Genomic DNA, 27,044 nt, shown 5'->3' on the forward strand with positions numbered 1-27,044 from the left:
ATTCAACGGTGTGAATTTATACATCCAGCGCCGGCCCGAGCCTTTTGGGGGCCCCCTCCCACCACGCGGAGTCACCTGTGCTTGACGATTATTGACACAAATGTCACGCTATAATGTTACATTATAAATGAATACAGAGGTTATGTATTAATACAGTGATGGATTATGAACTACTGTCCCCCTGGGCACAGATGCATAAGGACCCTCCCCCCCTACTCTATTTGTGCAAAAGTGGGTGCAAACCGTGAGGGGGGGTCTGGGGGTGCTACCCCAGAAAATTTTGAATTTGGTAGATGTGATTTCCTGTATTCTGGTGCATTTTTGGGATGGTCAGCTGGAGAAGGGCAATACCTACATTTGTTCAGATTCATAGCCTTTTGCTTTTTGACTTAATAAGGTAGTGACTTCACGCAACTACTTGGGCTTCAGGGCCAAACAACACATTCTATCCCACAGGACTTTATGTTCGAGTAAATATCTATTTATCCTAATAGGGATGCATATTTAGATTTTTTTTCCTGACCGAAAGCCCACCCGTGTTAACCGCTTATTAACCGTTAACAATCAGCTGACTAAGTCCAAAAAGAATGTAAAAGAATGACAAAATGATATTATGCTATATATTCAACAAATTATATAATTATGCTATATATTCAACAACAACTAAACGGATGCGTGAGATAAAGCTGTTTTCACACATACAGGTAATTCACTTCTCGTTCCTCAGTAAAAGTTCAATTCATTTTGACTTTAGTCGCGCAACTTTGCCCCAATTTTCACCTGTTGCTGAGTAATGTACATTAACATCCCATGGTCTCATGAATGTAGCATACCTGTAGCAAGCTCCATCATAATAACTAGCGGTAAAAAAAACACTGAAGAGGAGCTCCGTGCTACAAAGCGGCGATTGCTAGTTGTTTAAGCCGCTAAAGACCTCCGTCACAGTTCGGTTATATCAGTGGCTTTTAGTAGATGTGTTGAGCTGCAACAGAGTTCCTCAACACTGGGTCCAGTGCTCCATGGTGCTCCGTCAGGTCAGCGGTAGTTCGTGGTTCAGTTATCCAAGAATAGGTGACTTTGAGCTGGGTACAGAGCACCAAGAGCTGCTGGTCATTTCGGCGGAGATTACGGTTAAATAAGTAATGAAACGACTAGAAAATAATTAATACTAGCCGCTGTTGCTGCCATGTTGTTTGTGTATCTCCAAAGCAAATGTGTGGGGGGAGGGCTGGTCCCATTCGGAACTATGGGAGCCCAGATGGGACCGTCGGCGAATGTTAAGGAGAAAAAACAACACTCGATTGGCCCCAAGCAGCCGCTTAGTTCGCTTATGCCTCGGGCCGGCTTTGTATACATCAATCTATGAACCAATAGATCCATGGAGTGAAAGGGCTGCATCATGTTGGCGCCGGGCAGTATGTTCGACGGACACCTGTATTGCATAGTAGACAGGTATTGGGGTGCGATCTAGCATCTACCATAACCCAAAGCGACTCTTCCTGTATGGGTGAGGCTTACAGAAGTGAAGTAACAGTCGAGCCCACTTCCCTGTGCGTGCGCATACGCACACACACACACACTCTCTCTCTCTTCTAATGAGTCATGATTTTGGCAAAAAAAAGTCTAGACTAAGCTGGTAGGCTAATGGAAATTAAAGTGATGGTTCGGAGTAATTTCACCCTAGGGTCCTTTGCACCTTGACCTCGAGCCAAACAACCCTCCAGAAGCTTTTTTCAGCTGGGTCTAACATTGGACGAGTTAGCGTGATCAGCTGAATAGCTTAGTGCAGGCGCTAATGGATCCAACTCTGTATCTCGTAAATGACCCCACTAATAATGTCCAAAATGATACCAAACTTCTACAGTAGTACAAATAGGTTATGCACTCATAAAACGATGGATTAGAGAGTTTGTAAGTACACCAGGAGTTTATTTAAATAACACCTGCCTGCTGGCTTCTGCTCTCTGCTGCTACTGCTACCAGCAGTAAGCTGAGTGCTTAGGGACGTCTACAAATTACAACACCGAAAAGAGATACAACAAAAATATGTATTAATTTAATGATTAAATAAGGTAGTGTCTCCAAACTTACCTCAATTATAACTTGTCTCCTGCTAGTTGTACTACAGCACTTACTTTAAAAAAAAGTTAAATTAATAAATATTTTTGTTGTATCTCTTTTCGGTGTTTTTTTGTAGACGTCCCTAAGCACTCGTCTTACTGACTGTAGCAGCAGAGAGCAGAAGCCAACAGGCAAGTGTTATTTAAATAAACTCCTGGTGTACTTACAAACTTTCCAATCCATCGTACATAACCAATGTATTAACACTAGTACAATAATTTTTACTAGTGTACAAGTTTGGTATCATTTCGGGCATTATTAGTGGGTCCATTTACGAGATACACAGTTGGATCCATTAGCACCTGCACTAAGCTATTCAGCTGATCACGCTAACTCGTCCAATGTTCAACCCAGCTGAAAAAAACTTCTGCAGGGTTGTTTGGCTCGAGGTCAAGGTGCAAAGGACCCTAGGGTGAAATTACTCCGAACCATCACTTTAAAATTGTCTCACATTGCCAGACCATAACAATGTGAAAAGCTAGTGTACAGAGCAATGGTGATGTGGGATTTAAAAACGGTCAATTTATGTGGCAAGTCAACAACACATTAATGCAGGGTAAAGTTAGCCCATTTTATCAGAACTAAACCCAATTTACTCTAAATATAGCTATGTAAGGACATGAAATGAGTAACTTTAGATGTATTATCTACACTAATGATACACTGAAAATTGCCAGACCCAGAGATATAAAACAATAGATGTGACATGAAGTCATAACTAATGGGATAACTGTCCGCCATTTTACCTGAAATTGTGTTGAGAAGATCTAAATGTCCAATGTCCAATTCCCCAAATTAAATTTGGTTGTGAAGTGAGGTATATTAATCAAATAACAATTTTTGCAACATATCTTGCAAGAAGACACTTTTTTTCATCACCGTTATACAGTCAGTCCATCAAATAAATTCATATTTTTCAAAATTTGCTACACAAATTAAATAAAATACACAAATACAGGGGTTGAGTATATCAGGAAACTGACAATTGAATTCACAAAAGGCACTTTTTTGTTGTAGCATATAGATTTAGTTGCTATGGTTTCTACAATTTTTTTTAAATTAGTTTTACAAATGATAGGATACCTCTTTTCTATTCCATTTGTTTTGTTAACCCTCACACCCATAAAAGAAGAAAAAACACATGTTCAAGCTTAACCACAGGAATATACTATTTATGTTCTAAACATTTTTTTTCCTTTTTTTTTAAAGAAACAAGGCCAAACACTAAACACATATCATCTGTTTATTTATGTTCTTCTTCAATAAAGCAAATACACACCTACAAGCTCTATCATATGCTGGAGGTATCTTTAAAATTTCCACTAAGATTTATTGTCAGTCACAAATATGTCTTAAGTCAGTTAGCTTGTGTCTGAAAGACAATCAATTTACCAAAAATGTAAAAAGCAAAAAGTAGCTACTGTTGAAACTGACTGTAAAAGAGAGAGAAAAAGAGAGATATAGACTGTGTCATAGTCTTCACAAAACTACAGCACATTAACAGCAGATTCACCAAAGTACTGGATAAATATCTCAGGGTGGGCTTGATAAAACTGTCCAAGTAGGCGCTTTTTCTCCTTGGCAGATCTCTTGGTGTCCAGGTGGATGCTGTTTAACATAATCCACAGTTCCTGGTTGGTGGTCTTCTTTGTAGAGTCAGCGCAAGTCCTGCTGGAGACACGCTGACAGAACGTAAAGCCTGAAGGACAGAAAAGAAAAACTACTTTTAAAAAGGTAGGGAACTCAGAGTTAAAATTAACTGTTTGCCACAATCATGAACATTGCATTAAGGCCCAAACGGAATCAGCTTTTGTTATTATTGTTTTACAGTTTTCAGTGGTGATCCAGAATTTAAAACTGCAGAATTTAGCAAACTGTTTTTCTGCTTGTGGTGGAGATGTGTTAACATTCGGAGTTTAATTTTATTTATTTTTTAATCTGCAGAAAATTCTGCGTCTGCAGATTCAGTGTGGCCCTGGATATTAGTTGTGCCCACTCAGGGGTAACACAACATTGACACATGACACATAAGTATGGCCACTTACAAATCCAGCAGAAATGGAGCAACACTAGCATTCAATTTAAGTTTCCACCCACTCAACAAATGTATGGTCAATATTCACTTTTTTTTTTTTTCTTTGTTTTGTGTCCACCATCCTCTGAGGGGAATATGTAGCTCTATACCTGCTAAATACTCCACTCTGTAAAGCAGCCAATTGCTAACCTTGTCTGCAGTTTGGTGTTGGGCAGGTTTATCAGAACGTATTTGAGATTGATAAGAGGCCGTAAGAGTAAACAAAAACTAGCTGTAAAAATTAAACAATACTAAGCTGAGGAGAACTGTGGGGTCCAGTGTTAATTCTCTGTGGGTTTATCACGTGACCCCCTTTCACATTGTGTGAATATGAAAACACTGGTTAGTGTAGGTTTTAAGCAAGGCTGTGTAACATTTAATATAACTAGTACAGAGCCCGTTGAAAATGTGCCTGTTTGGAACGGGCCGATTGCTTGGCCTGTGGTATTGCTGCTTGTAGAAGTCATCAAAACCAAATTGTACTCCCCTGTATACCCTACTACTAACTTACTGATTTACCTGACAGAGAATGTTTCAGAATGCAATCACAAAACATCCCAATGACAATGTGGAGTAATCAAACAGCCTCATGGCAGTGTGCTACCGCACACACACACACACACACACACACACACACACACACACACACACACACACACACACACACACACACACACACACACACAGAGTCCAGAGAGAGAGAGAGAGAGAGAGAGAGAGAGACGGTGTTGTCTTGTGTCGTATGATTGTTAAGAAATTTAACATTTCATCAGAGGTGTTCATTTCCATACAGGTTTAGTGGCTTGACGGTTAACGGTGAAGTAGGGGATTTGATTCGCGGGGGTATTTTGGCGATGGTAATGTTATTAGTTAGCAGTATACTTAATTAACTCGGGGTGAGTCTGATGAAAAGTGCTGTGTCTGCCTGGTTCAGCTCTGAGTTTTTCTCGCATTGCACAGCGCTGTGAAGGAATAACCTCCAAGATTACTTTATATTCTGCCTCTGGTTAGAAGTGGGGAATGTAGGCTACAGCTCACACCAACTTAATACGATATAGTGTCTGGCTTTTGTTTGATATTTAGTGTTGGCAAATAGCTTTTTGTTTCCTCTTATTTAGAGTGACCAGGTTTCCCGGAACTAAAACCGGGACACTTTGCGCGTGAACGTTGTGCTCGTGCACACACACGCTTTTTAACGTGAACATGTGCCAGCCCAGGTCAGACAAAGACACAGACAGTAACTTCGTTATTTTGATCGTAGGCTCCTCATCTAATAAGTGTTTTTTCCTGTAAAATTAACAAAATTGCAGCAACAGCCTTTTTCAGAGATTTATGTTGAGATTTTTTCTAAAAAATATTTTTTGAAGTATTATTTATTCCAATAACACCAAAACAATTAAAATTATTATTATTATTTTGAGCATTAAACACTTCACTTCCTGCATTCTGGTGAATTTTTATGCACATATTTCTACCTTTTTCTGAATCAATTTATGCTGCAAATATCTTTATGTGAAGAGAAACATAGATTACAATCCAAATATAAAAACAATGGAATATATTGCAGTAAGGCACTCAGGCATTCTGTATTGCTTTCATCTATTTATTCTCCTGTAGATTGACTTTTCTAATTATATCTGAGTCTGCACACATGTAGCCTAGGCATCACTTACTTCTCCCTCCTGTTTTCTGTCTTTTGTTGGGGAAGTAACCTCCTTAAATGTGCATATGACAATTATTCACCTCAATGATACATTAATTCATTTAAATGTATTAATAAACCCCTGGACAGTAATATTTCAGATGTTTGAGCAAGATTTCTGCTCATGTTCAAAACGTTGTGCACATTCAAAATATATCTGATTTGGAGGAGTTGTGATATTTTGTGAAAAATAAAGTTATAATAGGCTATTACAAGAATAAAGTCACTTTATTTCAGTAAAAAAAATCTATACGTGCACCATAGTCTGCTGTGCATTAAGTGATTGCTCTGCTGATACGGTAGATCTCAGACCTTCTGACAGACACAGAGCCCCGTTTGGGTCTCTGGTCTCTGAATGAGACAAAGAGTTTAGCTAGAGAAGTGGCTGTATGCTGCTACACATTAGGGGTGGGAATCACCAGAGGCCTCACGATACGATATCATTATGATACTTATGTCACGATACTATATTATTGTGATTTTAAATATATTGCAATATTCTACGATATATTGCAATGTATTACCTTTTTTCCAACTTCAAATTTTTCCCAATTTCAATTGATGTCCCCAAAAGGAAAATGTTGTCAACATCTGTTTTATCGAAAAATATACTTTTCTCGGTTTGTTCATCTCACTTAAATTTTATTGCTGCAAAATGTGATTGTCAAGCAGACAGACTGACCAACACATATATCATAAAAGATATACTTGGCGTCTGGGTATCGATACAGTATTGCCACGAAAAATATTGCGATACTATACTGTATCGTTTTTTTTCCCCCCACCCCTACTACACATCGGAGGTGGAAAACAGAAACTACTGCTGCAGAAATACACGGAGCACAAACGCGACACATCTGCCGCAGCATGCCCACAGCTGAGCGCATCCATAAACCTGAAGCTGCCCAGCATTTTACAGAGAGTGGACACTAAGCGACGCACAGGTCTGCTTCAGAACTCTGTGCGTTTGAGTCTGAACCGTATATAAACGTTACAGGAACTTCAACCTAAATCATTAGTATGATCAATGAATTTGACTGATTTGGCTACGATTCCTCCGAAAACTTCACCCGGCTTTCACAGCTGCACAACATCACGTAGAGACGGTTGCTAGGTGATAGCAACAAATACAGCATGGTCGGAAAAATAAACTGGACACATTTACATTCGGGGCTACACTCAAAACATTCAGGGCTGAAGCTCCGACAAAATCGGCTGACGCCACTCCTGGTGTAAACCGGGACATTTTAGCGTCCCAACAGGCTTTTGTCGGGACTTGGGACAAGCAATTCAAAATCGGGACTGTCCCGGTCAAACCGGGACTGTCCCGGTCAAACCGGGACGTCTGGTCACCCTACTCTTAGTGAAAAAATAGACACGGAAAAGCGTTGCGCCTTTTTTTCGCCAACCTTATTCCACACAACAGCCGCGATGTTCCTTTCAAGCTATCCGCTTGTGCTCCAGGAAAGTGAAGAAAAGTTAGTTTGGTATATCCATGTAGCTTCCTGGGGGCTTGCCCCAAACACGGACAACGATGTGACTCAAAAACAGTGTCTTTAACCTGCCTATAAGTGGCATCACCCTCTGTCTGCCACTTGTTGTCTGTAGCTGGTTGTGCTTTGCATGTGTGGGATTCTGAAATGTCCTTAAATTCAGGAATTGTCGTTTGTTTATTCAAAGTCAAAGACAGTCCAAAGTAGTGCTACTTTAAACATTTTTGTGGGTCAGAGGTGTATTTCACATCTTAGCTGCCAAAGCTCCACTGCTTTCTTCGACCCTCTCTGTGCCTGGTCCTGCGCTGTGCTCACTCAGTGTGCAGTGCGAGATGGTGCTTCTTTTAATGATATATATTTAACAATATCTTTTGCATTTCTAATCCAAACAACGTCAAACTTGGCACCGCCCTTACTCGTGCCCGTAGCACCTGTCAAGTTTGAAATCCATCGGACTAACAGTTCGAGAGATATGAGCATAACGCACACACACACACACACACACACACACACACACACACACACACACACACACACACACACACACACACACACACACACACACACACACACACACACACACACACACACACACACACACACACACACACACACACACACACACACACACACACACACACACACACATTCCTGCAATTTATAGATAGATAGATACATAACACATTCTCTCTTTTACAAATTTAATTTAATTCATAAGCAATACAATGCACCTTTCCTTAAAGGGATACACCAATTAGCATTAAGCTTTGAATAAGTAGAAACCCGGTAGTATTTTCGAATGACCGTGCTTCCCTCCCTTATGTCCCCCTGAGACAATAGATCTCTGTATTGTGCGTCTGGAAAAAAAACCTCTGATGACGCAAAAATCGTAATTTTGCGTCATCGGAGGCTTTCTCGGCCAGATGCTATAGACTACAGCCAGCTAGTTCCGCATGTTTTCAACCCGCCCATAGGGGGTGGGACTGTCACTACCCGATGCGAGTCGAGTGTCAGCCATCTTGAAGCTAAGTGAACAGTCTCGCTCTTTTCAGCAACAACCTTGTAATTATATGCATTCAAACTACCGCACCGGGATACATTGGTACAGATTGGAGAATATGCAGGAAACTTTATTACAGACGGAATACTCAACACACCACGCAAGTTTTGCCTGCTATGCAGCCTGTGGGGACGCTTGATGCCGCTAGCCGGGGAAGGGGATATTGAAAGCAGTGTGCGAGAAAGCGGAAATGCGGAATGAGGGCAAGAGCGTTCGAGCTAGGTGGAAAGCTAACGCTAGCCGGCCAGCTGTCCCATCCATCCTGCTTGCATATGTCCGCTCATTAGACAACAAACTGGACTACATCCAACTTCAACGGAACTCCCAACGCCAGTTCAGAGACTGCTATGTTTTTGTGAAAAAAAATAAATAAATCATACATATATTTCTTGATGCTGCACTTTGATATGGCTCTTTGTAGCATTACATATTTAAAATGTACTTGCACTTACTACTTGTTGTCTGGAGTTTGCACCTTCAGGGTTGAATGCATTTAACTGTAAGTCGCTTTGGATAAAAGCGTCAGCTAAATGACATGTAATGTAATATAATGAAACATGGCTCACCGCTGGTGAATTTGTGACTGTTAAATGCTGACCATTCTACATTTCCACGCAAATTCACGGCTGTGTTTATACTCAGTGTATACATCCCACCAAGCGCTAATGCTACCAATGCGTTAGCTGAACTTTACGGAGCTATCAGTGAGCTCCAAAGCACACATCCGGAGGGACTATTTATTGTTGCTGGTGATTTTAACCACGCAAATCTCAAGAAAGTTCTTATATTCTACCTCCACCTTCACCTCACTGTGAACCTAACTTATAACAATCAGTGCTCTGTTACAAGTCTACTTATGCCCTGTCTTTTGTTGTCTGTCCTGTCTTAAATGCTCTACTTTAAGTAGTAATTGCACTTGGCTAGTGCACTTTATGTATAGTCTATAATGTGTGTGCACTAAATGTAGCCTGTCTCGTATTTCGTTTTTATAAAATGTCGTTTTTATATATTTTAAACACCACTTGAGCCACAGTGAAATGTTGTTTTGTTTCACTATATGCAGTGTATATGGTTGAAATGACAATAAAACCCACTTGACTTGACTGCACTCTGTTACCGGTTGGCTTGGAAGTGGCCTCGTAGGGAAGCGAAGCAAGTGCATTCTGGGAGTTGTTGTCTTTCATCCACATGAGCCAAAAATACATTTTCTGGCTTTTCTCAGTCTAGAAGGCACCAACTTCTAAAATTATTTCACATTTCTACTACATAAATGACCCAATTTAAATACATATTCATCTTTCCAGCAGTGAAATATCCCTTTTATTCAGCACAGGGATGTAGCTCATGGTGGCTAACGTTAGCTAAAGTTAGCAAACTTTAGATACGCTGCTGTGAAACTGACATTACCGAACACGTTGGCTGACTTGTGTTAAGTGTTACACTATATTTTACCATTTACTTTATCTTGTAATTGTGTCACTCACTGTTCAACAAGTCACATAAAAGCAGTTTATTTTAGTCAGGACATGGGTTAAGGAAGCAATCTTAAATATCCTGTATTTAGGAAGTGGACACTTTATCAGTTAGCTGCTTAAAAATGGGTCATCAGATTGGGGTTGATTGGCAATATATGAAAGTGTAAAATATTGTGACATAATTTCGATATTCTTCCATTTTCTTTGAATAATAGTCCAATAGTTTGATTTTTAAAAATGTGATAAATTAATAGTAACTTTTAACTTGAGGTAGCAATGACAGTCTACAGCTTACAGCAGAGCCTTTTAAGGATCCACCTGCCGTAGGAAAATATAAAAAATATTCAACAAACAATGTTATGCCAAGAAGAACATTGCCTGCGGAAGTAATCTGTGCTCCTGTACTTCAGTGATTATAGACATGTGGAAACTAAGAAAAAGTAAGAGGTCATGACAGATACAAATGAAACAGTGTCTCCCACCCCCTCCCAAGTGTTTTCTGTTACTATACACATGGTGGTATTGCAGCCATTTACCAGTCACATCGGGCTGCTTCCCCTGTACAAGACTGGCCAGCTTGTCACTCACTCCTTTGTGCAGAGCCCCTGGTATCTGGAACAAAGAAAATAAAATCTTGGTGGCAAATTATTTACTGGCAGAAAATGGTTTGGGGATACAATTACACTTGTGAAATTTAAATTTCCACACAAATGTCTGAGAATATCACTTTTGAGGCTTCAAAGCTAGTGGGATTACTATTTCTAATTTCATGGTCTATTTGAAATTTTTGGGGTCATGCATATATAATAATAATAATAATAATAATAATAATAATAAGCAATCGAATACTGATTTGGGCATTGATTACCATGGCAATGATCGAAGCTTTGAAGCATTAGGGTCAGCCCAAGCATTTTCGAAACTATATTTTGCAACTCAATTTGAGAAGTGTCTTCACGCAACAATGAGTTACAGCAGCACTGAGTGTTAAAGCTCCAACAAATACTTTAAAGTCAGCCTCAAACTAATAAAGCAAATCCTGGGTTGAAATTTTGATAACAAATTGTCAGGGCCAGACTCTGGTTTACAGTTTGAGTTCAAGATGTCAGATTTTCATTAGCCTATATTTAATCAGAAACAACACGTGAGGTTTGGGCTTTATTTTATGTGGTAGGCGTACATTACTCAGCTTGTGAAAACAGTTGCATAATGTCATCTGTGCCTCTGGAGCTTTGTCAAGTCTGAGAAACCTCAGCTCAGCTTTAGGCTCGGGGCTACACATTTTTAACAGGCTTTGCTAGTTTAAAAAACAAGCAAGGAGTGCCTAGGAAAACTTATATTGAGTTGCATTATGGGAGCTTGACCCATTTTAGGCATTAAAAGTTAGGACATCACAACCTTTGCTGCTTAAATTTGGACTATTCTTTTTTTAGGCATGCTAGCAGTGTGACTCTAGGGATGGCAATGTTGGGGCTGCCGGTCGACTCGGCTTAACACTTGGTCCATCAAAGCTATTACTATAAAATTATACCTGCTGAACATCAGCGTGTTAGCATTGTCAATGTGAGCATGTTAGCATGCTGATGTTAACATTTAGCTCAAAGCACCACTGTACAGAGACGCTAGCATAGCTGTAGACTCTTAAGTGACCAAAACCACTTCCCTGTTCCCTCATTCATTCAAATCACTGACAGATGTGGAGTCACAACTGTAGTTTTTGTATCTAAATGCGATGCATTGCATTGTGGGATTGTTAGCAGAATGTAGTGAAAATGGACACTACTTTTTATTCCATTGTGGGAATATTCTGATATTCCCTTACCTTAAAAATGTCCTTTATGTTGCTGAGTATGAAGACCACCATCAGGTCCTCTTTCTCTTTTGAAAGAGCCCTGCTGTAGAGTATTGCCCTCGAGAAAGACCTCTTCACTGCCTGTCTGTTCTCCATCTACACAATGGGTACAACTTTAATGTCAAATTACAGAAAAAAACAGGTTGCACAGTTTTACTTCTCTACCTAAAGACAGGTGGAAAAGTGGTGCCACGGTGATGACTTTCAACTTTCAGACATTATTTTCTTGGACATTTTAATAATGCATTATCCAACACTTGATTTAGTCTCCAACTCTTACCTCCTTGTCCAGTTGTATCCCTTGCGCGTCAGCTGCCAGAGCCATGAATGTAAGCAGCTTGCGCAGCTCATCTCTGCAGCCAGAAGGCAGCAACTTCAGACACAACTGCAGAGCTTCAAGAGCTATGCCTATTTTAGCATTCCCTGGGAAGGCAAGAGACACACACAAATTTGATATAAAAAGGGTTAATGCCCGATACCAGAACCGTCCAACGCGCAGCCAGAGTTCCTTAATTCCTGATAATGGACACCTGGAACGGCATTAACCAGCTCATACCATGGTCAATTGCACACAAAAAATTTAAGACCATTAATTTATATTTTCATGCGTTTATCAATCAAAATATAAAGTTATTTCAAATAAGTAATTTGTTTCCTTGGTAACACCTGAGGCTTTGACTAATACTGGGAAAATTCATTCCAATCCCATGAGTTTCTTATGCAATGCAAATTGTGTTCACTGCTCCAGTAAATAGGACAGATCTTAGATCTCACCTGGCAATGGATTTCTAGTCCGCTCAACTCATAAACTCTTTGGCTCAGCTATGAGCCTGACATTAGCCAACTAAAAACCTAGCAAGCTATCTTGCAAGCTAACTGCTAGCAAGATTTAAAGTCAATATCACTGCATACGGTTGAAAATCAGTGAATATAATTTGACAATAAGATTTAACAACAAGACAAGCTAGTTATCCATGTTAATGTTGCCAAATCAATAAAGACTTTTACAACAAATTATCAACATGTGTACTGTCAGCCAAAGCCTGAAGTAGCTTGCTGAACAGCGACTGAGATGAAAGATGATCGCTGTGAAACAGTAAAAGTAAGTTCAGAGAGTCAGTGCAACTTATTTCTTGCAGCTTGTGTGTTAGCGCCATTCTGTGGTGTTCAGAGGACGAGGCACTGTTATTTCCACACTCAGTGTTGAAAATAACATGTTTACATTTTTATTTTTCATTTAATGTAGCATATTAATTTATAATGGTCAACAGTCAGTTTCACTGGAACTCCTTTACTAGGTGTCCAACATAACTCTTTTATGGACACCCTGCAGCCAATCAGAATCGAGTATTCACCCAGACTATGGTGTAATGAAGTTAAAATGGAATGGGGGAAACTTGGGTAGGGAAACAGGCTTGGTTGTGACCCCTGGTTTGTTTTTGCTAGGACAGTGTTAATCTAAATATGTGGCAAAATCAACTTTTCTTGTGAGAAACCACAGTTTCTAAAGTCACAATCCTAGTTGTTACCCAGCAGGTCAGTGATGGCTGTGTAGATGTCAGTCATGTACTGGGGCAGCAGTGGAAGTCTGTCTGCGTGGCTGTAATGTTTCACCAGGGTCCCGTACAGCAGCAGCTTACATTGGGCCAAACCCCTCTGGGAGAGAGGAGGCTGCTCATCACTGTTGTTGACTGGGGTGGACACATACCTCAGAGACTGCACTGAAGCCAGAAATACAGAAATTAAAATGTATATTGTTAACATTGGCAGTTGGATGCTTCCAACACAAACCTGACACACAGTATTAAACCTAACAAACATTTCTTTAGAGCTGACACGAGTAGACTGTAAAAAAGCATATACATATTGTATTTCTAAAACTGAGGACACCAAACACAATCAGGTAGTGGCACCAGTTTCTTGTCTTGCTCTTGAAGACCAACCGCACTTGCTCACAGCTGTCCTGATCTTGCGGGAAACAGTGCGGCAGCTCCCTGCTCAGCTCCACCACTGGCTGATCAGGAAGGAAGTCCAGACAGTCCAGAGCTGCACAGATCCACTCATCCTCCCTGAGGGATAATCAACAAAGATTTGTTCATTAAATTAAAGATACTATATCTTTATATACACTATATATTTGGAAAATTTAGAAATAAGAAGATTGAAAACACCAATGTCTGCACTGTAAATATGAAGCTACCACCAGCTGCTAGTTAACTTAGCTTAGCACAAAGACTGGAAATGGTGAAACCACTAATGTGGTTCTGTCTTATATTGTTTGAATGTTTGAAAGAAGTGATAACATGGGATGCAGGCATACATTTTTAATCCAATACTTTGGATAACAATAACATTTGCATTAATAGCAATCGCCTGAGGAACCAGTAACAGATGTATGGAAAATATAAATATGCAGCACAGTATTGCAGCTTAGATCGCTAGTGTTAAGTAAGCAGCAAATAATTACAGTATTACAATATATAATTACAATACAATAATTACAATATACATACTGAGAGTCCCTGAAGGCCCTGATGATCTGCCTGTCCAGGTGGTTGCTGCCGTAGATCAGGTCTGGGTTACTGTGAGCCAGCAGGTTAATTGGAGGAGGGGATGGGGTCTGGCTGCATTGAAGCACCGCTTCCAGGAGGGGGAGCTCCACCAGGTTTAACAGCCTGAGCAGAGTCTGCTCCTGCCATACCTCGTTTACCACTGGGGAGTGGAGCAAGACAACAAATACTATTAATCATACTGTACTGTTGTATGGTTTTCTATTCCAAGGGAAACAGGCCTTTTTAAAAATAAAACTAGAACCTGATAACCCGAAAACATAATGCCTTCGGCCATGGCTGTCTCGGCACTTAGGCATAAAAAGAAATCCATCAATCAATCAATAGGGTTCAATTTTAAAAGGTCCCATGACATGGTGCTCCTCGGATGCTTTTATATAGGCCTTAGTGGTCCCCTAAAGAAGTCTCTTTCCCATAATTCAGCCTTGGTGCAGAATTACAGCCAGTCCACAATGAGCTTTCCTTAGTATGTGCCATTTCTGTGTCTGTAGCTATTGAGGAGGAGAGAGGGGGGGCAAGGTGGAGGTTGGGGGTGAGGCCTTGACCAACTGCCACTTTGCTCTTTTGAAAGACACAATGTCTCTCTTTCTTATGGGCAGGCCAAATTCTCTGGGCGGGCAAAGCAGAGAAAAGGGAGGTAACCTTGCTCCTTATGACTTCATAAGGAGCAAGATTCCAGATCAGCCCATCTGAGCTTTCATTTTCTCAAAAGGCAGAGCAGGATACCTAGGGCTTGGTTTACACCTATTACCATTTCTAGCCTCTGGGGGACCATAGGCAGGCTGGGGGAACTCACATTAATGTTAAAAAACCTCAAAGTGAAATTTTCATGCCATGGGACCTTTAAGGGGAACTGGCACTCATGACCAAAACTATATAATGACATGTACTTTGGTAAAACTCAGATCTGCTTCTTAAAATTCAATGGAACTCAACCCTGGTGGTAACCTAATATACCCTTTGGACTTGTCATAGTAGGAAAAGCACAGGTGAAATTAACAATGATTCAGTTCCACTGTCTACTGAGTCCCAGTAAATTATTCCAGTAAGCCAGCATGCAATACCAGGGGCTCCATAAGTGGAATGCAACCATCATCAATGCTATTAAATGCACCTTTGCTTTTCCTACTATGATTATGTCAAAACTTCTGCTGTGAAAAAGGTCTATTTGAAAGAGCTATTTCTTTCATTTTTTCCTCTTTGGTGTCCTACTAAGGGGGTTTTCTTGCCTTTCACTCAGTGCATGCTGAGAGAGGCTCAAAGCCCTGTGACCATGAGTAAGTTTGTAACATTAGGAGAAAAAATGTTAAAGTAATTAATTTATGCTTTAACAGAGGAAAAGTGGCACAACAGGAAGAAATACACACATGCTGACATTAGTGTCTTACATGATTGTGGTAAAACAGTGTCAGTCAGCACTCTGCTGGGACTCACACTGTCCACCAGAGGCTCCAGTGACAGGCTGGCAGTGGCAGGAGTGTCCAGTTGGTTGGCTTTTATGGATGTCTGAGTACATTTGACAGGGGTTGACATCTGAACATGTGAGCCAGTAGGACATGTCTGCTCTTCCTGCCTGGAATGCAAAACAGAGACAGCTGAGAGCTTATGCTGGTGACATGATCAAAAATTGGGACTTCTTGTTGAGATTTTGCCATATATTTATACAGTGGCAGCTCTTCCTTTAATATATTTACTTGTATTAGACATTGTGGACAATGTTCCAAATCAATGAACCGGACTGTTTAATGGCAACATTAGGTTTACAGGGTTTTGCATCAATGTGATGAAGTACTTGTATTGGTCAGGTATTCAATTTACTTGACAAAAAAAAAGAACTGATAAATTGCCTTTTAAAAAAAAAAATAAAAAAAAAATCACAAAAAATCTGGAGGTGTGGAGTTAGAAAGAAGTGAGCTAATCAGACATCCGTACCCACTCCTCATCTCTTGCTTGAGGCTATTGGCTTGAGCTACATTAGCCGTTACTAGCATAATACACCCAAATCTCCAGCTAATCTGTTGTCGATTGTGTTACATTGTGGGTAATGTGGGTGCCAGATTTTGACAAGGAAGAAGAATGCAAAGAATTAAAAAAAAGATGTCTCTGGTTCTGCTGCACAGATTTTGTTCCCTTGTTCCCTGACTGTCCATCATTGAATCTGACAATATTATAGTGCAATGCTAAATCGGTGAAGTACACTTTTAAATGTTTTTTAATAGACTTTCCAGAAAATGTAAATCACGGTATATACTTTTCATATAAAATGCTATATGCCATGATCAAAGACTGTATTCATATTCCCCAAATAAAGTTCTATCTTAGGTGAGTGATGATGCTTAATTCATTCAATTCATTTTGCAAGTACATCCATCTTAACATGTCTTCAGTAACAGATGAGCATAAGACTTCTGGCTTAAACCGGAGAGTTTACTCCTCCGTGGCGTTCAATCCTCTCTCACTATAAATGCATTTAAACAGGAGGAAATGCTCTTGGAAACTGACAAGATACAATAGTGTAATTTCACAACACACCATTTGGTGAATGATGTCATAAGACTTATTTAAAAAAAATAAACCTGGACAGGTTTGACTTCATGATCCTACATCAATATAGCCTACACCCTTGACATTATGCAGTTTACTGAGTACACAGACAATTTATGTGCGACTTTGCAGAGACTGTATGAGATAGGTTTAACTATATGGTTATTGTGGAGGCTGTAGTTAGTGGTGGTGTTGTATTGAACTGCATTATATTATGTTTTTTTAATGTAAACTTGTGACTCATAAAATGATTTAGACATACCTGTCTGAAGGAGCACTGCAGAAGAGTCTTTGGATCCCTTTCACAAGCAAACCTCTTTCCAACTCATCGACCGAAGGAGAACACACACCTACAAACCTGTGTGTAAAAAAGACACCATGTTAACACATTCACAGCCATTGTGAATAGACATTTTAACTGCCGAAAAAACAGGTAGCTTGATGAGTATGTTTGTGTGTATAACCTGTAAAGAGCACTCTTGCTGTCCTGAAACACATCTTGCTTCTTGTCTTTGCCAAATACTTTGGTACCCACTGCCTCAAACACATTACAGTCCAACAGAGCCTGGCACACACACGCCACTTTGTCCCGTGACACATTGGCACCTTACATTTTAACCAAGCAGAAAGGGGAAATGGCAATTTGTTGAATGTCTTTTCATTCATAAATAAAAAGAAGAAATGATGAGATGGCTTGAGTCAAATGGAACCCTTAAATGGAAAATCCACGCAAATATCTAATGTAAAACTTAAGAACAGAATGCTACCATATATAAAATCCACTGCCCAACACACACACACACACACACACACACACACACACACACACACACACACACACACACACACACACACACACACACACACACACACACACACACACACACACACACACACACACACACACACACACACACACACACACACACACACACACACACACACACACCCTCCAAGACTTTGACACAGCTGATGTGTTCTGCCACCACATCAACAGCCTCTGAGCCGAAGAAACAGTCGTTGTGAGACTTAAGGTGGACTCGTCGACGTTTCACTGTCACAGAAGACCTGAGGTGGGAGATGAGGCCACTCCAAATTAAGGGAGACTGGACTGGTTTACTGGCCACTCCATGAGCTAAGACAAAGAAAGAAGAAAATCAAGAGTCATATTTTACAAATGACCTCTGCAGGGTTGGAGTAGCCTAGAGATAAATAGGAGGGTGTATAAAACAATCTGAGAGATGACAAAGCATGGACAAGAGGAAAGTCTTGTGGATGAATATGAATGACAGACAGTCGAACTAACTACTTACTGGGGTTGCTTGTTAATAAGTGAGGATTGACCAACAACTTCAGTACATTTTAGTGCGTTTAGTTTATCGTAGTTGGCCAAGATAAAATAAACTAATCAGACACATGAACAGGCCTCCATGATCTGCAGAAGGCAAAACACCTCGTTGAAATGCGGTTTGATTAACTTACCTTGAAGAGGCACACACAGTTTTTCTGCAAGGTTTAACGCCGCGGCTCTTTCTTTTATTGAAGCCATGTATACAAAATAATGAAAAGACGTTGAATAACCACTTCGTTTCTTTAGTTGATAAAAGGCGGGTGGACACGCAGGAGAAAGCAACCAGTGGAACAACCCACGTCCAAACAGAAGCTCCTTCAGTAGGCTATGTACAAGTTTAATATTTAACCGCTAGATGGCACAAATGGCTAAGTCACACTGTGACAGCCATTTGTGCCATCTGACACAGGAGTTTAATGGATCTATTTGTAGCATACCTCCAAAGATTCTCCAGGTCCACTATGTTGACATGTGTTCATATTACACGTTGAAACAACAAATCCTAGGAATACAGATTATTAATGAATAGGAAATGGGCACAGATCTGACTCTACAATACAAAGCCTATTTGTAGTGTCCATAGACTTGCCAGCTCTGTGCTGTGGCTACAAAGAACGAGAAAAGGAAAAACATTTAACATTTACATTTTTTTTTACATAATTTAAATCAGTTAATTCATTTGTGCAATTGTAACTATTAGTTGGCTACAATAATATATGGAGATATTTGAATGTGTATTCATATCTTTTGTGTGTTTTGACTATTTCAACCATTTAATTTGTGTTCTGAACAATTCTCAGTATCCTCTATGCCAACAGCAAACCATCAAAGGTAGTCTACGTGGCAGGTGAGCTTTTTTTGATCGCATGGCATCATTTCGCCGTCACTTGCTCCAATAGCATTCAAACCAATGATTCAAACACTACTATTGGCCAGGCGTCCATGCTTACGCAAGGTAACGTAACCCGATTTGTACAGGTCCTATCCAATCGACTATCCTAACCTTAACCACTCGAGGTCGAGCTGCTTCGTAGGCGTGTCCATAGTAGAATTCGTAAATACGCAACCACCAAAGGTAATGTAGCAGCATCATCAAACCACAATTTTTTCACTTTAAACAACAAACGTTTTAATTCATAGTGACATTAAAATATTTGTAACAATATTATCTTAAAATTGAATGGACAAACTTATCTTATTTTTTTGGTTTACATTAGCAATATGGAGGCTCATGCTAGCTAACATTTTGTTATAGTTAGCTAGCATTAAGTTAGCTTTTGGCGTTATGTTAAGTTAGGCTAACGTTTTGGCTAATTTTAAAGTCTGGTGGTAATTCCAATAGAACGCTGCATTGTAATGAACTTTTCTTTAATTTCAGTCATAATTTGGTTGATATAAGTCAAAGTAAAAAAGCCTTACACTAACCAAATCTATTTGGAATATAATACATTCTGACTAAAAAGGGGGTTAGCTTAGGGGTTATCATTAGCGAAAGCTGTTAATTGGCACTTGGAAACAATAAAGAGTAACTTTCACTGTCTCACTCCTTTTAAAAGAAAAAGTTAGCATTTTCACTCTCTCTTTAAATAAAAAGATAGCATTTTTACTGTCTCACTCATTTTAAAGAATATTTTGGCATAAATAGCTTGCTATTTTGCCTTTAGTTGCAATATAGCCAGGGAATGGAGCAGTATAATCTTTATTGATAAATTGTCAAAAACCTGGTAACATTACTGTCATTTAAACTCAAGCATGCTGTGTAATAGGCCTTTTTCACAGCAGACATTTGAAATGGTCTTAGTAGGAAAATGGGAAAAGCACAGGTGTTCCTAATAACATTAAGATGCATGTCCCAGTAAGCCATGACTTTGTGACATTGAGCCATCATGCACAATACTAGGACCTTTAATTGAAGCCCCTAAATGAAATTCAGCCCTTCTGTGATATGATAAATTGTCTTAATTAAAAGGCCTATTGTAGTACACTTTAACACTAGTCTTGCAGTAGTTCAGTTATTGTATTGCTGTTAGCTGTAATGTGAATACTACAATCGCATGGCTGTGGTTTAACTTTCTTTTCTTCAGTGAATTACAGAGCAGTAGCTAACATAAGTCACCACAAGCTAATACAGACATCATGTTGCTTGATAGAAATGTTCCCATTTAATGGAGTCAGTTCTTTGAATTTGTCTTTTCATGGCTTAGAGATGGTGGTTAATACATGCTCAACTGAATCACAGGAAAAGCAAATAACGACATTGTTGTCTATTCCCTCACTCCCAGTCACATACACATTCACAGTATGCACATAAGACACACAAACACTATCGCTTTGACACACTAACACACGTTTGCACATCCCCTCCCTCCTCAACCTGGGGTCACACTGTCATTTTATGATAGTAGCCAATTCTAGCAGGGATCATTTAATTCTCCAACATGATTGATACCAGTACAGGTTAAATGGGAGAAAAAGGTCTGTTCTATTAAGAGATCAGTGGCTAGTGGAGACCTCCCACTTAAATAGTAATATTTTCCCTTAAGTGTGTTTGCGTGTGTGTGTCACTCAGTTTCTTGGTTATGTTGAGGGGACAGAGACAGTTTCAGAGAACCATCCACCGGTCAAATTAAATAACCTAGATAATTTAAAAAGCATTGACAGTGCAATTTGTCCATTCAGTGTTATTGCCTTGACCCCTATTAGTGTCAATGGGCTGGTTCATTTGAACCTAGATGGCTTATCAAGGTGTTATCTTCTCACTGCAATGGAAGTGGTGTAAAACAAAGACAGAAAAAAACATAATGGTCCTTTCAAAGCCATTAGCTTAGATTGTAGTGATTGAGAAACATTACGAGGCTTTAATGTGCTAGCATGTTATTTCTAATAAAATCATTTAGCAGTAAAAATTGCAGATGAGGAAGTAATTATAAGCATAAGGGTGGAAAATCAGAGTGTTACTGCTTATTAGACGGCCAATTCTTTTTTTTTTGTGTTGATTAACAGGCAGTAGAGGGGACCTTGGCCTGCCCTGAAACAACTCGATGGATCTCAGTGCTGACTCCGGGACACTCCCCTCCCACACAACTGTAAGTTACTACTTCTGACAGTAGAGGACAAAGCAAAGCAAATTCATAAACTGGTTTGTTTATTTATTTATTTTGGGTATATTTCAACTAAAAACATTTGCTTTAAATAATTCCTGGGTATTGTATCTGTCTCAGTTTTATTCTAAGAAACAAATCATGGAATCTTTTAAAATTAAATAAATTTTATATATGTTTCCTCACATTAAGCTGCAGGACACCTGCAGTACTTATACTGCCAATGAATCATGAATCACTCATTCAAGTTGTTTAACTGTTAGCTCTTTGTTAAAAAAACTCTTTCAATCTTTCTTATTGTGTGCAGGAGGAAATTACTTTCTTGAACATGCACTGTCTTTGTCCTACAGCCTCATCATATAGCCTAATTGTGTATCTTAGAATTGCCCATTAATAAGTATTTGAATAGGTAAATTATAAGCATACATTTTTCTTATGTAGGTAGGAGGACCTGTGTTGGAGCAGGAGCTGTCTCTGCCTAACGCTCGATGTCAAGCAGAAAGTGGAGGCACCATCTTACTACAGTTGTTGGAATTTAAAACCCATCTACTTGAGGCTGTAGAGGAGCTGCATATTCGGAGGGTATAGTAGCAATTGTAACATTTGCCATATGTCTGTGGCTTTTCATATTGATGCAGTATTGACAAAAGATCTCTTTTGGTTAAGATTTCCAGTACTATTACTATTGTAAGGGCACAGCGGTCAAAGCTTTTGATATTTGTAGAACCAGCAGGTGTTGGGCTTTTTTACGCATGGTCTTTTGATGTCACAATCTAAAGCAGTGATGGAACCCTTGTAGCTTGTAATCCCTTGAAACAATGCAGTGTATATGTGTGGCCCGTTATCACAGTTTGCATATTTCCCCTGGTTGTAGAGTTCACCAAAAACAGATTTTTCCCTTGTTTTATTTTAAACCTCAGTAAATCTAAGGAGGTACAATTTACTCATATTTCACAAGAAAAAGTTAGGTTAGAGGAATGTATGTATACATTAAACGTAATGATTTTGTAGCAGGAATATGTTTTCTTGTATCTTTTCTCTTCTTTAGCATTTTGTTAATCATCTTACAACCGTTAAAATCTATCTTGCGACCCCTTGTCAGTTTCGACCCCAGGTTGGGAAAATACTGTATATATACTACCGTATATTTACTTATATTGTTCAAGCAGTTACTGAAACTGCGCTATGGTATATAAAAGGTACACTGTAAAAAATCATATAGGAATTGAGTAAAATCCACTAATGTTTTCTTATCAACTTCAATGAACATTATGTAAGTTTTATTAATTTCAAGTTAATCCAACTTAAATTTTCTTAAAGTCTTTTGACTTGAAATGATGAGTTGAATAAATTTATAGAACAGATGGGTTAGGTACATGTAATTCTGAGTGTACAGTCAACTCATTGAATTAAGTTTCTAAAGGAACATGATCAGCACGTGACCATTCTTTGTGTAGCTTGAAGAACACATATGGAAACTTGCTGTGTGTCTTTAATACATGTCAAATTAAGTCATCAGTGTTTATTTCCTTAATAATGAAAAATGCGACATAAAGAAGGTTAGTATCAGATTCCGTCCCTACCCCCTTACGTACACATAGTTTAATAAGGCCAGCAGCAGCCGTCTCGCTTATCGCCTTTGTGCTAACTGGTACAAAGTGGCTCCAACAGGATCAGCTGCAGTTGTTCTTAGTGCCAAATGAAGAATTGACTTTTCACACTGAGAAAATGTCAATAGAAAGCAAATCATACTGTAACATTTTAACTTTGTTACACTCGTTACACAGTTGGTTTTACATTTCCAAAACTCATAAGATGACTTCAAACCAATTATTCAAATTCAATTATTCAGTTAACACATTTTTAAGGCAGCTTAAAATGATTTATAGTGTAGCTCTAAAAGAAATGTCAAATTATGTCTTCCTCTGCATCACATCACTATTTACTGAGTAGAACTTAGACACTAATGGCTCTCTGTTTGGTTAAAGAGCAGTGTGATTTCATAGAAGTAGTAGGGGAGTTGGTATTAAAATGTCCTAGAGAAAACCAGCTGCCCCTTTCAGCTATCTGGATAAGAGGCACATTGCGTTGAGATGGGGTCACATAAGCCGTTAGACCCCTGACCAATATGTGGAAAGTAAATTTGTTTGTAAAAGTAACACAAATAAATAATAATGCAATCTACCCTCCAGCAAGTGCTTTCAACCTGACAACACATTGTGAGTGTGCTTAAAGGTTAGGCCAGCAAAAATGGGATGTTGGTCATTTGTTGCCATTTAGTTTTTATTGTTATAGTCATGTTAACTGGGACACAAGCATAAGATGGTATATCAGTCTGATCCTCCTCAGGCACTGCTGTTATCAAAGTAGCACTTTGTAGTTGTGGCGTTTATGGGGTGGAGAGGTTAAGAAGCGAGAGGATGTCATGACGGTGCCGGACATTCCTGAGCAGGTCAAATTCCATGGGTTTGTTTTCTTTTCTTTTTTAAATACAGTACAACCCACTGCTTTAGTTGGTGAGAATGTGCTATACTTAACCCTAAATGGAAAAGGGCTACATGTATGAAACAATGTTGTATAAGGGGAGTACATATGACATTTAGTGTGAGATAAGAAGCTTTTTACAATAGTCATAATAAATACTAATCATTCCAATTGAAATATATAAATGAAAACTTACATTGACTTATCACAATAACACGTATAGGCTACTTGAAAACTTTAGGATAAGCTTTGTCCAACTTATTCCAACTAGACTATTAAATAAACTATAACTTTTTCATGCCAGAAACTTGTTTTTTTTAATGCCCAGTAAAAAGCATATATTCAGTAAAGAGACAGCAATAAAACAGTAAAGAGATGAAAAGCTAATGGAAAATATATCATGTTAATTCATGAATTTGAACACAATAAGCTAAATCAAATATTATGAGATATTGTTTAGAGAAATACAAATGAAAAGGTTTTATTGCCCTCAGCCCTAAGTTGATCTGCAGTTGCCTACTTTGATTTACATGGACTACCAGGCTTAAACACACACACACACACACACACACACAAAATAAGGATTCCTCAGTGGAAAAATAACAGCTTCATCTCCTTTTTTTAAGTGCAGTGCCACGCTGGTAGCATAGTTTAATTGGAACTTATAAAATAAACTCAGTGAGTTAACCAGCTCCCACATGCACATAAAAAGTCCCATGGATTTAGAGAGGAATTGACTTTTACCTGCCTTCTCTCAGGGAAGAGGGAGGATAAGGATGACTTTCCACAAATATCACCTCCCCTCTAATGTTCCTCTTTCTGCTATGTGTGCTTCTATAAAAGATACGGAGGAATGAACCAGGAAAACATACTGCAGTTTGCAGTTTTGGCTCAACTCCAGAGAGTTATCTGCACACAGAATTGAAGAGATAACTTAATTTTTTTAGAGAGATAGATTTTTAGCCAATGCCATGCCTGCTAAGATCGCATTATACCAGCCATCACCCCATCTAAATGTACTGTCTTATTTCATTAAGCAGGTGTCACCAGGTTGTCTGTGTGTATAATTGTGAATTACTTCTTACTCAGTATGTGTGATTGTTCCTTGGATGGTTGAGTATCAGCTCTTATGTAAATGATGCCTTTCCATGTTACAGGATGCAGAGACACGCTTTGAGGATCAGATCAGTAAACTGGCGTTGGAGAAACAGGAGCTGGACTGGGAGAAGGTACAGCTGGGCCCTTTAATATCTTTATGTTGGTATTTAGAAAGGTGGACATTCACAAAAGATCATACATACCCATATTCTTATTTTAAAATAATTAATTTTGATATTTTATACTTCATTAATCATCATCAATTGTTTTGATTGATTAAGTATTTTCCTGTTTGACAGGAATCCCTACAACATCAAATTGAAACAGTGGCAAACCAGCACACAGAGTCACTCATCAGTATTAAAAAGCAGGTATGTTTTTACTGTTTGGTTAAAGTTTGTATATACTGTATCTAAAAAAAGACTTAACAATTCATTAAAATCTTCTGAAGATTTCCTTTTTTTCCCTCAAGCTTCAGGCAAAAATAAGAAATATTGAGGAGGAGAAGGTATGAAGGGCTTATTCCTAAAAATGTCAACAAGATACTCAGAGCATTTTATTCAATTAATGTTTTTAGTGCAGTAGTAAATTCACTCATCTCAGTTGCATAATCTTGGCCCTTGGAGTGAATTCTTTCGTGCTGTGATTTGGTACTTTTTTGACACTCACAATAATAATTTAACATTTCAGGGGAAATACCAGGTCAGTGCTGAGTTAAAGGATAAGGAGATTAACAACCTGAAAGAAGAGCTGAAGATGCTTCAAGTACGGAGATGTGCAACATTCACACCCTCTTCCCTCTGTCTTTATCACACACACACCACACACACACACACACACACACACACACACACACACACACACACACACACACACACACACACACACACACCAGCACTCCCAGTCAATTGCCCCCTTTTTTCTTTCTGTCTTTCGTTCTTTCTTTAAAATCAGAAAAATTTATTTATTTTTACCAATAAACTGTTTAGAGAGATGAGTAAATAACGAAAGCTCATGCCCAACCACAGTCAAAGGCTTAGGGCGTTAGGCATAGGCCTGACTCAGTCTGGCTCCCAGAGTGTTTGTCTTCAGGCTTGACACCACAGAGCTGATATACAGCCATCCCCACGGTCCGCTGCACTTTAACAACCCAGCCATATTACAGAGACAATAGAGACTGTTTTTGATATTCTATCTGGGAGACCCTGACTGTGTTGTTTGGCTAAAGTGAGGCCCAGTTGTGTTAATTCTTGTGACATGGTCTGGTGGGTTCCTTTTTAATTTAACACATTTTCACATCAGTGGCAGTTTGGATTGAAGTGATTTAATTGCCATACCTTGACAATCTGCTAAATTACAAATTTGAGCTTCAGTGGAACAGTATAGTTCAATTAACCCTTAATAAATCTAAATAATTCACCATAGCAGTGTATTTCAATCTCAATAAATAACCTGATTGATGAATATCTATAACTATATGAAAATACTTCAGTATTTACTAGGGATGTGAATCTCCGGTCTGAGGCCGATGCGATACGCAGCTTGATGCATTGCCAACAATCATATAACATACACAAGGATGCATATGCAGCAACTACCGATGCAATAAAATACGATTCACCCCCTATTGCGATGCAGTGCAATTGATTGCACATGATTTGATTCAACATATGCAAATGCAAAAAAGATTTATTCAATATGAATGATTTTATTTCCTAACCAAATCATAAATTAAAGTGTAATTTTTACTTTACATTTTTTAATCTCTACTGCTCAGTAAGCAAGCATCTCATTGCCTTTTCTTTGTAGGTAGTGTTCTCTGTTTGTTCTCCAGTTTTCTTTACAGTACAATACACTTTTATAACACCTCACACAGTTAACTGTTTAAGGATGCTCAGGATTAGCAATGACAATAAAGCAAAGTGTGCCATAACTACTGCCAGCAGATGGATGTGCTTAACACTCTTTTAGCAGGTAGGCTAACTCAGCAGTGAGCACAAAGCAGTTTCTATATAAACAATAAAAAATAATAGTGCTTATACAAACAGGTCTTTCATAACTGCTCACAAAAAACTATTATTGGTAGCCCAGGCTGCTGTAAACAAACAAGTCTCACTGT

General features: G+C 38.9%; 2 protein-coding genes across 2 annotated transcripts in view; one reads left to right on the forward strand and one right to left on the reverse strand.

Moving 5' to 3' along the window:
- Positions 1-3,346: 3,346 nt before the first annotated feature.
- Positions 3,347-18,616, reverse strand: LOC120564556 (DEP domain-containing protein 7-like). Its single transcript, XM_039809655.1, has 12 exons — positions 18,374-18,616; positions 17,841-18,026; positions 17,356-17,497; positions 17,154-17,249; positions 15,736-15,920; positions 14,291-14,489; positions 13,689-13,846; positions 13,307-13,498; positions 12,058-12,200; positions 11,748-11,873; positions 10,462-10,537; positions 3,347-3,820 (listed from the first exon to the last, which is right to left on the reverse strand). The coding sequence occupies exons 1-12, from the start codon at positions 18,438-18,440 to the stop codon at positions 3,609-3,611; spliced, it is 1,782 nt and encodes a 593-aa protein (XP_039665589.1). The 5' UTR covers positions 18,441-18,616; the 3' UTR covers positions 3,347-3,608.
- A 592-nt stretch (positions 18,617-19,208) lies between these two features.
- The window catches only part of LOC120564557 (nucleoprotein TPR-like), a 33,256-nt gene continuing 25,420 nt past the window's right edge, over positions 19,209-27,044 (forward strand). Inside the window, exons 1-7 of the mRNA XM_039809656.1 lie at positions 19,209-19,317; positions 21,246-21,328; positions 21,785-21,925; positions 24,985-25,056; positions 25,225-25,296; positions 25,398-25,433; positions 25,616-25,690. Of these exons, the coding sequence (XP_039665590.1) occupies positions 21,284-21,328; positions 21,785-21,925; positions 24,985-25,056; positions 25,225-25,296; positions 25,398-25,433; positions 25,616-25,690 (441 nt within the window). The 5' untranslated portion in view covers positions 19,209-19,317; positions 21,246-21,283. The remainder of the gene's footprint in view (positions 19,318-21,245; positions 21,329-21,784; positions 21,926-24,984; positions 25,057-25,224; positions 25,297-25,397; positions 25,434-25,615; positions 25,691-27,044) is intronic.

The sequence above is a fragment of the Perca fluviatilis genome, chromosome 8 (assembly GCF_010015445.1).
Source record: "Perca fluviatilis chromosome 8, GENO_Pfluv_1.0, whole genome shotgun sequence".
In the NCBI taxonomy this organism is placed as follows: Eukaryota; Metazoa; Chordata; class Actinopteri; order Perciformes; family Percidae; genus Perca; species Perca fluviatilis.